This window comes from Capra hircus, chromosome 21 (assembly GCF_001704415.2).
Source record: "Capra hircus breed San Clemente chromosome 21, ASM170441v1, whole genome shotgun sequence".
In the NCBI taxonomy this organism is placed as follows: Eukaryota; Metazoa; Chordata; class Mammalia; order Artiodactyla; family Bovidae; genus Capra; species Capra hircus.
In genome coordinates this window covers 23,918,435-23,931,424 of record NC_030828.1, presented here as the reverse complement: position 1 = coordinate 23,931,424, position 12,990 = coordinate 23,918,435, and the positions used below count along the sequence as shown (strand labels likewise).

At 49.4% G+C, this 12,990-nt stretch overlaps 1 protein-coding gene across 4 annotated transcripts in view; it reads left to right on the top strand.

The window, feature by feature from the left end:
- ADAMTSL3 (ADAMTS like 3) overlaps positions 286-12,990 on the top strand; it is a 371,527-nt gene continuing 358,822 nt past the window's right edge. For 3 of the 4 annotated variants that reach the window (XM_018066194.1, XM_018066196.1, XM_018066195.1), the window contains exons 1-2: positions 287-511; positions 1,925-2,029. In XM_018066194.1, coding sequence (XP_017921683.1) covers positions 1,961-2,029 — 69 coding nt within the window. In that variant the 5' untranslated portion in view covers positions 287-511; positions 1,925-1,960. Of the gene's footprint in view, positions 512-1,924; positions 2,030-12,990 lie in introns of all 4 variants that reach the window. The other variant, XM_018066193.1, reaches the window with a different exon arrangement.

The window sequence follows — 12,990 nt, the reverse complement described above, 5'->3', positions numbered from 1 at the left end:
TGGCGGCCGGCCCAGGGCGAGGAGTGGCTTCCAGGAAGCGGGCGGAGGAACGTTCCAGCCGAGTCTCGCCGTCGCCGCAGCCCCGCGCACTCCGAGCCGCCCGGCTCCCGCCTCTCGCGCGCTCCCTTCGAGCCCGCGGCGTCCCCGGCAAGGGCGGAGGGCGCGGGGTCGACGCGAGGGCGGGCGGGCGCCCGGGCGCGCTGTGCACTTGCCGGGCGGTGCAGGTGGCGGCGCGCGCCCTCCGCTTCTGGGCCGGGGCCAGCGCCGCGCTCCGCACGCCCGGAGGGGGCGGGAGAGGCGGGGCGGCCCCCGTCCCAGCCCCATTTAACTTCTCGGCGGCGGCGGCGGCGGCGACGACTGCGGCGCCGCGGGCTGGAGGCCGGCGTCGGGGAAGGTACGGGTCCCGGATCCCGCACGAGGTGTGGACCCGGCCGCTGCCGTCCGCCTCTCCCCAGCGCGCGCCGAGCCCGCGCCGCCCGGCTGCAAGTCCCGGACGCTTCTGCGGCGCCAGGTGGGTGCTCGGAGCTTGGCGCCCGGGGGCGCGAAGGCTCTTCCACCGCGGGTGTGAGGAAGAGCAAGACGGCGCAGTGGGGTTGAGGGGCTCCGAGCGGCAGGGCACGACTCGGTTCCCGGGAACTTCAGGACCCGGGCGCTCGGCGAGGCTCGGAGACCTCTGGCCGGGCAGGCTCCGTGGGTCCCAGTGGTTTAGGGGAGAGACATTCGGGGACGCTTGAGCGTGAGGGAACTCCACCGACTTGGGGAATCTTCGGATTGGGGGCTTTCTAGGTAGAAAACAGGCTGACAGCAGCTAGTGGGCTCGGGCGTCGGAAGCTCCGGCCGCTTGGCAAGCGGGTTGCGAGCGCCCAGAGCGCCAAGGGCTGCGCGACGCGCCCGCCGCGGCCAGTGGCCGTGCGGGACCCGGACGCAGCGGGGGCGCGGGGACCGCCGGGCGGCGGATACTCGGAGGAGGAGTGCGCGCTGGGGACCGCTGGTGCGAGCGAGCGAGAGGGGCGCACAGTCCCAGGGCCCCGCACTGGCCGCCTCCCTTCGGCCCAGAGTCGCCGCCTCAGGTCGGAAACAGCAGCACATTTGCGGATCGCATTAGGCCAGGCCCTTAATGCTTTCTCCAGATGGAGAGAAGCCACCGACCCGCCCCCGGACACCAGCTCGCCAAGGCGCCCGCGAGGCGAAGCGAGAGGCGAGGGTGACCTCGGCTTTTTGGCTTTTCCAGGCTTGACCCATTCTGATTTCCCTGCAAACCGTCAGGAGGACTCTGAGGAAAGCCCCCGCTGCCCTCCAGCCTCCCGCTGGCTTGCCCTCACCTATTGTGCTCGTGGGCTTCTCCAAGGCTGTACCCTCTGAACCCCTCCTCACTCAGCTCGCTGGCTGCAGGGCGGGGGCTCCGAGGACGATGAACGGTGTCTTCTGGTGGGGAACTAGCAGAAGACCCGCATGCCAGTCCTAGAATGGTCACTGTCTTGCGATGTGATCTTAGGCAGGCTCCTTCCCCTCTCTGGGTTGGCTTAGTAGGGCTTACACTTATTTGTGCCTGAAGTAGCAGAAGCTGGCAGGTGCCCTAACCCTTGGCTCCACGCTGGCTTCCCTGAGTCGGATGCCAACAGCCACACCCTGCTGCTGACAAATGGGCTGGGAAGTGGTTGGTGCAGAGATGGCTTGGCTTTTGGAGGGCTGGAGGTATGGGCTGCACCGTGCAGGCGGGTCTAGCTGCCCTCCTGACTTTGATATGGACTCCTCCTAAAGAGAGTCCCAGACAGCCTGTACTCTACAGTAGGTAGCTCCATCCAGGGCCAACACAAAGCTTTCCAAGACAGTATGTGGGGCTCAGGGTTGATCTGGTAAGTCATGAGTGTTGCCACTGCTGGGTCTGGAGCTGAATGGAAACCAAATCTTTTCTCCTCTTTAGGCTACAAGTGAGACACCCCTGGGGAGACCCGACCCCATGGCTTCCCAGAAGAGCCCCTGGTGGCTGCTAATGTGGCTGGTCTTCATGCACTCTGCCCTCCTGCAGGTAATAAGATGGGGAAGAGGAATGGTGGGCATCCCTCAGTTTACTTAGGAGTATTATTCTAAATCACCTAAGTTGTAGTGTGGCTGATGTTAATCGTGTACCAAAGAGAATCTAATTTTGTTTCTTACCTCCAGCAAATGGTATTTCTCATTGCCTTAGCTGTAAGAATAATCCAATCCCTTGGGTCCTCTCTGAGTCCTAATACCACAGTGGATACTATATACAAGGGGTGACTTGGGGCTGTGATGGATCCTGTCTGTTTCAGTCTGGAATGGCTGTCTGCATGTGCCCTGGAGAGGCATACGGCTGCTGGAGGCCAGGGCGTGATGAATGGGCAGAGCCCAGGTTCTGGCCTTAGTTCAACCACTAAATAAGTATTCTGTGTGTATGTCCATCAACACCTACTGTTTTGTAGTTCTTTTCACTCTTTCTTTCTCCCTGTCTTCCCTTTTTTCCCTTTCCCTCCCTCTTTCTTTCTTTATACACACAAATACTCTTTCTAATAACTGAGTCACCTGAGTCACAGCACATAGCCTGAGACCCCTGGCAGCACTGGTGGCTGCACCCTTACTGCTTTTCTAAAATAAAGTCTGTAGTGGGCTGGCAGCAGGTCCCAGCCCCAGAAGGCCTCTGCCTACTTGGGCTGTGCATAGTCTCAGCTATAGCATCTCTTGGTGCTGGTTACAAAGTGGAATACTTCTTGAGAGGCAAGGTCAGGAGTTGGGATACTGCCTCTTCCAGAAACCAGCCAAGTCTCCCCGTGCAGAGCTGGACCAGGGTGGTGGAGACTGGTTTTCCTCCTCGTCCTCCCAAATGTGCTTTAGAATGGCTGTCTTGCCTGCTCCACTGGCCACGAAGATGAGAGCACTAGCTGTGTTCAGCAGGGAAGTGTGAGGGTCCCGCGCTGCTGAGGTGGCTGGGGGAATCGCCGATGGGGGTGACTCCTGATCGTGCAGGAGATTGGGGTCTGGGAAGGGTGAACAGGGGGCTGCCATCGGGATCTACACCCAGAATCAACAGATTGAAAACCAGAATGAAATCCCTTAGGAAGGCCAGTCTCAGCTTCTTGGCGCAGTTCTCAGCCGCCGCCTCCACAGGCAGCTTGGGGTCAGCGGTGATCACTTGGCTGGTGGGGCTGGGCTGCACGGGAAGCAGGTGGGTCCTGTAGAGGCCATCTGGGTTTTTGGATTGCTGGAGGGGAAGGACACGAGGTGCTCATTGGAGAAGCCCAGTGTCCGGTGAGGAGGCTGGTGCACCTGGTGGGCGGGGCAGCAGTGGCCCGTGGCTCACAGTCCCCGCACCCAGATGAGGATGCCAGCAACAGGCCAAGTGCAAAGCTGCCCACTGTACTACTGGTTGTGCCAGCAACTGGCCCGGCCCAGCTCCTGCAGGCTCCGGAAGATGGAGTGGAGGCCACCAGTATGCCTGCCCTATGCAGCCTGTCTTTAGTCTCTCGTCTTTCCCACCAGTCTGGAGGGGGACTGCTCTAGCACTGTATCATCATATACTTTCTGGGCAGACGCCAACCAAGGAAGGAAGCTTGCCTTGCCTGAGAGGCAATTGGGAATAGCTGAGACTGTGGCAAAGTTGATGGTACCTTCTCCATCTCTTAAGGGCAGCCTCTACTCAATTCCAGCCATCATTGCCAAATGAGAGTGCAAACTCAGGGTTGCTGGATCATATTGTTGCTCAAGATAGCTGGTTATCCAGACCTCCTATGTGATCTCCCAGTTTTTAAAGGGTTGCAAGCCAGACAAATATATTTGTAGACTGGATTCAGCCAAGCAGTTTGTTGATGATTTAGGTGCTAACTCGTGTCCGACTCTTTGCGACCCCATGGACTGTAGCCCGTCAGGCTCCTCTGTCCATGGGATTTCTCAGGCAAGAATACTGGAGTGGGCTGTCATTCCCTTTTCCAGGGCATCATCCCAGCCCAGGCATTGAACTCGGGCAGTCTGCTGCACTGCGTGTGGATTGTATGTGGATTCTTTACTGACTGAGCCACCAGGGAAGGTGCAGAGCAAGATTTCCTGGCTGTCCAGTGGTTGGGGCTTCGCCTTCCAATGCAGGGGGTGTGGGTCTGATCTCTGGTAGGGGAGCTAGGATCCCACATGCCCTGTGACTGAAAGACCAAAACATAAAACAGAAGCAGTTTTGTAACAGATTCAATGATGACTTTAAAAATGGTCCACATCAATAAAACCTTTAAAAAATAATAAAGTGCAGAGCACATCTAAGTATTTTGTCCTGAGAGCTGCTTCGAACCCATACTGCACCCTGTGTGAATTAGAACATGCTGGTCCATTCAGTATCTAGTGTGAATTGGAACAAGGAAGCCCCTCCCTGATCATGTAACTTGTCATCACATGGCTTAGTGGCCTCTGTACTCTCAGGGTCTGGCAAAGGCCCTGACGCTTAATAAGGCTCTAACATCTCTTAGATGGGCTTGTGCACATAAGTAAAGAGATACACCCTGAGAGAGATTAATCAGACCTCTCTGCTTCGCATTTTACTCTCAGACTTAGTGTTTCTAAGGCCCCTTTCAGCTCCAGTGTCCCATGATTTCTGTAACTCATACAGAACTGGTTAGTGAGGTACAGCTTCTCCCCCATTATTCACTTTATTGATGCTACCCCATCCACATTTTAATAGATTGCTTTTATTAGAACAGATGTAAATCTTTTCAGGGTAACCTTAGGATTTCTGTGGTCAGCGATGTGTAGGGTTGGGGCATGGTGGGTGGAGACTTTCTTTTCCATCTCATCAGATCTGAAACAGAGATTTGTTCCTGGTCAAATGGGGCTGAGGCTTCACGGCACGGGGTTTCGTTTTGTTTTCTTCCACCCTATAAAATTAAAATGAGCTTTGAGGCAGTCCGTTGACCTTTGGCCAAGGGCAGTGTCTCCCCAGCTTGAATCACTCACTGACCTCTTGTGGACTTTTCCGTATCTGTGTGGCTTGGCAGTGTTGATTCCATGTGTGGGGCAGTGTGTGTACAGGAGGTTGTAAGTGGAGATTTCAGGCTAGTTGTCTTTATCATTTGCAGCATCGGCTGTTGGAATCCCAGCTGCACCACTTCAAGGCCTGTCATACAAACATCTCTGCATCTCACTGTCCACATTTGTAGAGAGGGGGTGCCTACCTCACAGACTTTTCTGGAGGAGTCAATCTATTGTGAACGGAAAAAAAAAAAAAAAGCTGTCTGGCATGACTTCCCAGGTGGCTCAAAGGTAAAGAATCCACCTGCCAATATAGGATATGTGGGTCTGATCCCTGGGTGAGGAAGATCTCCTGGAGAAGGAGATGGCAACCCACTCCAGTATTCTTGCCTGGAGAATCCCATGGACAGAGAAGCCTGGCGGACTACAGTCCACTGGGTCACAAAGAATCAGACACGACTGACTGAGTGACTAAACAGCAACATGTAGTAAAGGCCCTTGATATATTAACCTTTTAAAACAAATGTTGTTGTCGTCCTGTCGCTGAGTCGTGTCTGACTCTGTGACCCCATGAAGTGCAGCATGCTAGGCTTCCCTGTCCTTCACCGTCTCCCAGAGTTTGCTCAAACTTGTGTCCATCGAGTCAGTGATGCCATCCAACCATCTCATCCTCTGTTGTCCCCTTCTCCTCCTGCCCTCAATCTTTCCCAGCATCAGGGTCTTTTCCAATGAGTTGGCTCTTCGCCTCAGGTGACCAAAGTATTGGAGCTTCAGCTTCAGCATTAGTCCTTCCAGTGGATATTCAGGGTTGGTTTCCTTTAGGATTGACTGATTTGATGTCCTTCAAACAAGCTAAGTGTCTGTAATTTCTGCTGGGGAACTGTAGGGGGCACCCAAGAGGCATCAGCTGAGAAGGGAGAATGCTGCAGAGGCTGGGAGGTGGGACTTGATCTTCTCAGGGAAGGGTCTCTGCAGCTGTGGGTGGTCCCATCACACAGCCTGGGTGAATGTTACAGTGAAGGCTAGATCGGTTTCTGCTCCTGAGGGTTGGATACTTGGTTATCTCCTTAGTGTCAGCCTGGATTTGTTTCAAAGCTGCCCCTCCTCTGAGGATTTGGTTGTTTGGGGGACCCTTGGAGTCATCTTAGAAAAAAAAAATTGGGGGAGGGGGCCACACCACATGGCACGTAGAATCTTAGTTCCTTGACCAGGGATTGAACCCATGCCGCCTGCATTGGAAGCACAGTCTTAATTAATCGCTGGACAGCCAGGGAAGTCCTCTTGGGGTCGTCTTTAGCCTCTCTCAGATGGTAAAAGCATCTGCCTACAATGTGGGGGACCTGGGTTCGATCCCTAGGTTGGGAAGATCCCCTGGAGAAGGAAATGGCAACCCGCTCCAGTACTCTTGCCTGGAAAATCCCATGGACGGAGGAGCCTGGTAGGCTACAGTCCATGGGGTGGCAAAGAGTCGGCAGACACAACTGAGTGGCTTCGCTTTCACTTTTCCTTATAAGTGCTGCCACCACCATGCTGAAACTGAAGCTCCAGTGCTTTGGCCACTTGATGTGAACAGCTGACTCACTGGAAAAGACCCCGATGCTAGGAAAGACTGAGGGCAGGAAGAGAAGGGTACGACAGAGGACGAGATGGTTGGATGGCATCACAAACTCAAAAGACATGAATCTGAGCAAATTCCAGGGGATAGTGAAGGACAGGGAAGCCTGGCGTGCTGCAGCTTATGGGGAAGCAAAGAGTCAGACATGACTGAGCAACTGAGCAGAACTGAATGAATCATTCTGGGTTTTTCTTTTTTGGCCGCATTGGGTCTTCTTTGCTGCATGTGGGCTTTGCTGCAGTTGGCTGATGGAGAGTTAACAGCCCTGTGAGGCTGAGATGCAAGGAGGAAGGGATGTGCCAATTCACTTAATAAAAACTAGATTATCTTTATTGAATCAGCTAGAACTGAAGCCTTTATAATCACTGACCACAATAATCATGACAGATTGCAGAGCAAGCCATGAGGTCTGCAGCCTCGTGTTTTTCTAACTCGCTCTTGACCATTTCTGGAGGAGCTCGCTGTTCCCTTCAGTCAGGCAGCTGGAGAGGCCTCCCCTCTTCCTGTCATGCCCTGGCCCTGGATGCTTCCTGTTGCTCTGGGCCTTCTCCTCAGGGACCCAGATCTTCCCTGAGAAGACAGCTGCTGCTGTTCCAACCCTCTTCCAGCCTTCTTCATTGAGAAGTCTCAGCTCAGGCAGATATAAACACAAAGCCAGTCACGGGCTTCAGCTATGCTTGGCCAAATCCAATCTGTTTCCATGCCTCCGTGCACTCTTGGGTAAATTCACTTGCATTTATTTTTTTATTTTTATTTATTTGTTTTTAGATTTTTGGCTGTGCTGGGTCTCCGTTGCTGTACACAGGCTTTCTCTAGTTGTGGCGAGTGGGGGCTACTGTCTAGTTGTGGTGTGTTGGCTTCTCATTGCAGTGGCTTCTCTTGTGGAGCACAGGCTTTCGGGTCCACGGGCTTCAGTTGTTGCTGCTCCCAGGCTCTAGAGAATAGGCTCAGTAGTTGTGGCACACGGATTTAGTTGCTCTATAGCATGTGGGATCTTCCTGGACTGGGGATCGAACCTGTGTCCCCGGCATTGGCAGGTGGATTCTCAACCACTGGATCACCAGAGAACCCTGCATTTATTAAACGTCCAGTCTGATTTAAAATTTCAATTCCCCACTTGATTTAAATCTCATCTCCCTTCTGTCTAGTCTAGCCTTAACACAGGGCTCCAGGTAACTGAAGTGGGGTTGTACTGAGATCCATTCTCCTCTCACCTCAACCAGTGGTGAGGACTGGTTTGGAGATCTTTCTTCCTTTTAGTTATTCTGGATCCAGCTCTCCTGAAGCTGGAAGCAAGGAGAGGGGATGGGGAGAAGGGCAAACAGCTCTTAACTTAACTGGATGCCACTGTGTGGTCCTTGTCATCATCTGTCCGGCTCTCATTGACTCTCTGCACCCCCTGGGTGGCACGTGTGAGTTCTTCAAAGGGTTCTGCAGCGCCTGCCTTTTCTGAAGCAGGAGGCCCAGTTCCGGCTTGTCTCATACTGCTGGGATCCTCTTCCAAGCAGCCCAGTTGAGTGGATGCTGACAGAATGGTTTGAATCCAGATCCTTTGGTGTTGACCACTTGATCCATGGGCTTCCCTGGTGGTTCAGTGGTAAAGTATCTGCCTGCCAATGCAGGAGACACAGGAGACTCAGAGTTGATCACTGGATTGGGAAGATCCTCTCAAGAATGAAATGGGAACCCATTCCAGTATTCTTGTCTGGAGAATTCCATGACAGAAGTGCCTGGAGGGCTACGGTGTTCACATCCATGCTGTGCAGATGGTGGGGGTAGAGGCTGCTCCAGCGCTGCCTCCTCCCTATCTGGACAGCTCCCTTCAGTTCTCCAGTCTTTCTCTGCCAGGACAGATCAGTGGATCCAGTCTAAGCTGATGCCCACCTGGAGAGTGGATTGACAGTCCCTCCTTGCAGGGATCCCCGATTCTATGAGTGATTCTTTTTTTTTCCTTCAGTGCATCTCAGTTCTCTGTCTTAGAGGGGAAGGAGTGGGGTGTTGGCCAGTGATCCTTCTTAAGGAACTCTAAGGGTGAGATCCACCTTATGTTGGTAGTTCTCTTTATTTTTTCTTATACTTTTTTTTAAAGTTTTTTTTGATGTGGACCATTTAAAAAAAAGTCTTTATTGAATTTTTTATAATATTGCTTCTGTTTTGGTTTTTTGGCCACAAGGCATGTGGGCCCTTAGCTTCCTGATGAGGGACTGACCCTGCACCCCCTGCAGTGGAAGGCAAATCTTAACCACTGGACCCCCAGGGAAAGCCTGGTAGTTCCCTTTAGAATGTGGATACTTAGATCCTCTTTGTCATCTGCTCTGCCTCCTAAATTCCAGTGTTTTGGCATTGAGAAAGGTCCCTGTGACTATTTTGATAGATACCAGTTTTAACTGGTTCTAGTCCTAGGGCTGGGGCTTCCCGGGTGCTGCAGTGGTAAAGAATCTGCCTGCCAATGCAAGAGACACAGGTTCGATCCCTGGGTGGTCGGGAAGATCCTCTGGAGGAGGGCATGGCAACCCATTCCAGTATTCTTGCCTGGAGAATTCCATGGACAGAGGAGCCTTGCGAGCTACAGCCCACAGGGTCGCAAAGAGTCAGACACAACTTGGCAACTAAACAACAGCAACAACAAGTGAACATTTTTGATCACTTATTTGAATGCATGGGTTTCTGATTCTTTGCAACCGTATGGACTATAGCCCACCAGGCTCCTTTGTCCATGGGATTTCCCAGGCAAGAATACTGGAGTGGGTTGCTATTTCCTCCTCCAGGCGATATTCCTGACCCGAGGACTGAACTAGCGTCTCCTGCGCTGGCAGGAGGATTCTTTACCATCTGAGCCATCATCTTGTTTCTGACTGTTTCTAAAAGCTACTTAGTTCCAGAGTTCTGCTGTTCGCCCTGTTCTCTGTCTGTCCACATGCTCTCCCCGGGCAGCCTCAATCACTGCTGGTTTTTCTCTCCAGAGGCTCCTGCCTGGGGTTATCATCTGAGCAGCCAGGTCTCATAGTGATTCAGGCTTTCAAAGATAGGCTTTTAATATTCTCTTCAAATAGGATTACATCTACATTGAAAAGATAAAAAAGTGTGTATTTTTACATCAACTGTTAAATGTAAACATTGGAAATAAAACACAATTTTGATAACTTCCTTCCCCCTCCTCTCCCTTCCTCCTTTTCTCTCTTTCTCCCTTCCTTTCTTTCTCTTTCTTCCTCTCTCTCTTGTTCTCTCTTTTCCTTCCTTCCTCCTTTCCTCCATCCCTCCCTCCCTCTCTCGTTTTTTTTCTCTCTCTCCCTTTCTTTCTTCCTCCCTCCCTCCCTTCTTCTCACTCTCTCTTTCTTCCTTTCTTCTTGGTGACCTCACTAAAATGGAAGAGGCCTGGTATCTCTGAGAGATTTCCGCCTGCCTCTTCCATGAGCTGCAGATTAATATACCCATGAACTGCTGCATGCTTCCACCAGGATATCCCTTGGAGGCCTCAGCACTTCCTAAACAGAAGTCCTCCCCACCCACCCAGCTCTGTCTCAGTGCCCGGATTCTCCACGTACTGCTCATTTGACCCAGACTCCTGGGATCTCTCTGGAGACCCTCTTTTCTGTTGCCCCTGCCCCGTACCCCTCAACTTCCCTTTTTCCATCTCAGAAATGGCTCTTCATTCGGTTTTGTCCTCTTGGTTTCTACTGACACTAAATTTGAAGAGTAAGATATTTGACAGCATGGAGTATGAAGTAAGGATGAACAAAGTTACTCTGTGGCTACACTAGAGAGGACCTTGCTGAGCATGCTAAATAAATAAATGATAAAGAGGGCTTGGCTCAATGGGCAGTACAGAAGCCTTGGGCGTTGATCAGGAGGTGATGGGAAAGACGCTATTAAGACTCCTTTGGAGAGACTTCCCTGCTGGTCCAGTGGCTAAGACTCCACACTCCCAATGCAGGGGGTCCAGATTCAATCCCTGGTTGGGGAACTGGATCTCCCATACCACGACGAAGTGTTCGCATGCTGCAACTAAATATCCCAGATCCCGTGTGCTGCAAATAAGACCTGGCACAGCCAAAGAACTAAATAAATAAATATTTAAAACCTTTTAGAATGATTCCATTGGACCACTAGGAGCACATTCAAGTCAGAGATGCTTGGTACATTGTTGCTACCAGTGCAGGTTGGTAATGATGAGAACTTTAACTGTTCACAAGAGTACATGGGGTGGGAGATGGGAGTTAAGTGGGGAGAGGGGTCGGGGAGTTAGTCATTGACCAGAGGGTGTGATTCTGGGCACCATTTCAGAGCCTGAAGGGATAGATCTTGACTAGTGATTATGTGGGATTGATAGAGAACAAAGGAAGTATGGAAGATTCCTTTAGGTTTTGAGCTTGCTTTAGGAACACAGAGGGGTGAAAATTTCGCCCCAATCTTGGGAAATTGTCAGTTCTGTTTGAAGGAGTCATTCTGGGGCAAGCTGTAAATTGCAAAAGGTGAGGCACTGAATGAAGAAAATAGGTAATACTCTCTGAGAAGGGAACAGGGTCATTGGAAAGGTTTTAAGGAGCAAAGTGAATACTTCAGTGCATATGCATTCCAAAGGGCAGCCGTCAGGAGAAAGGGAGAGATTAAGGATCCAAGAGGAAAAAACCAATTATATGCAACAGTTTCATAACAGGAAAAAAAGAAAAAACAACCAGGCAGTGTTTCCCCTCCACATTGCTAATGGGTCTTAAAGCAGCAAAGCTAACATCTTATGGAAACCACATTTCAAGGTCTATGATTGTGATTGCTCTCAGTTTATTTTTACAAAGATGCTAATTTCCATAAATAGCATGGAAGCATAAAGCAATTTCCTCTCCAAGTATTTTATGCAATTACTTTCTGGAATTTGTCAGCACTGAACAGCTCCAGCCAATGTATGCTATAAATTATTGTGGTCAAATACTCAGAAATGCATTTGTTCCCTAAGCTTTCATTTATAAATATAATAACATGTTATGTTGAAAAAAATTTTTTTAAAAAGGAAGAATAAGTGTTTTATTAATAAAAACTCATTGTTAGTATTAAAGGACTCTGAATTCCCTTCACTCTCTCTTTTGAAATTTCCATTTTTTTCTTCTGATTTAAAAGCACAAAACATACTCATAAAAAATGTGGAAAATACAGGAAAGGACAAAGATGAATAGAATCACCTTTCATTCTGACAGCTGTTGGGGTTTTGTTGTATATATTTCCAATATTCTTAGTAGTAGCATATATATGTATCTTTTAAAAAGTGATTACACTGTATTTGGATAACTTTGTAAAGATTTAACAATATAAGGCATATTTCTATCTATTAGATATTTTTATATTTATTATCACATTATAATATTTAATGTCTTCATAATATTGCATCATTTGGTGTGCTATATTTTATTAACTGATTCTTTACTGCTGAACATTTAAGTTCACTAGTTTTTTTGAAGTTGCAAATAATGCTGCTATGAAAATATGTTTGCAGATCCTCTTTGCTCATATTTGTGATTATTTTCTTTGAATACATTTCTAGGAAAATGTATTTGTTGAAGCAAAATCTTGGGGTCAAAAACCAGGTGCAGTTGTAAGACCTTTGATTTATGCTATCAAATTGCTTTTCATGGGTCTTCCCTGGTGGTTCAGTGGCTAAGACTGTAAGCTCCCAATACAGGGGCCCATGTTTGATCCCTGGTCAGGGAAATAGATCCCAAATGCCACAACTAAATATACCACATGTCACAATGAACACTGCAGATACCTTGTGTCAGTCACAACTAAGACTCAGCACAGCCAAATGAATAAATAATTTTTTTAAAATTGCCTTTCAGAAAGGATCTATAAAAATGTCATCTTACTTTGCAGTAGTTGGCAGTATAAGATTTAAGGAAATCTTAGTAGTGAGAGATTCTTAAAAATACTTTAGGGCCATTTGTATTACTGCTTTTGTGTGTGGTCTCTTTGAGGCATTAGAAATAGAATAAAAGATTTTATTTTCATATTTTTGCCCATTTTTCAACTAAGAATTTCTCATTAACCTGTGTGTGCCTTTTATAGATAAAGAATATTAGTCTTTTGTACCTAATATATTGCAAATGATTTCTCTGTTGTATCATTAATATTTTCATTTTATTTATGTTTTTTTGATGAACTGACATTTAAAATTTTCAAGTTACCTACTCTAGAAGTCTCTTTCTCTTTTTAAAGTATTTATTTATTTATTTCGCTGCGTTGAGACAGCTGTGGCACACAGGTTCTTCCTTGCTGCTCATTGCCTCAAGTCATGTGGGGTCTTAGTTCCCCGACCAGGGATCAAACCTGTGTCCCCTGCATTGCAAGGCCAATTCTTAACCACTGGACCACCAGGGAAGTCCCAGGGGGTTTCTTGAGAATCTCACAACTGTTGAACT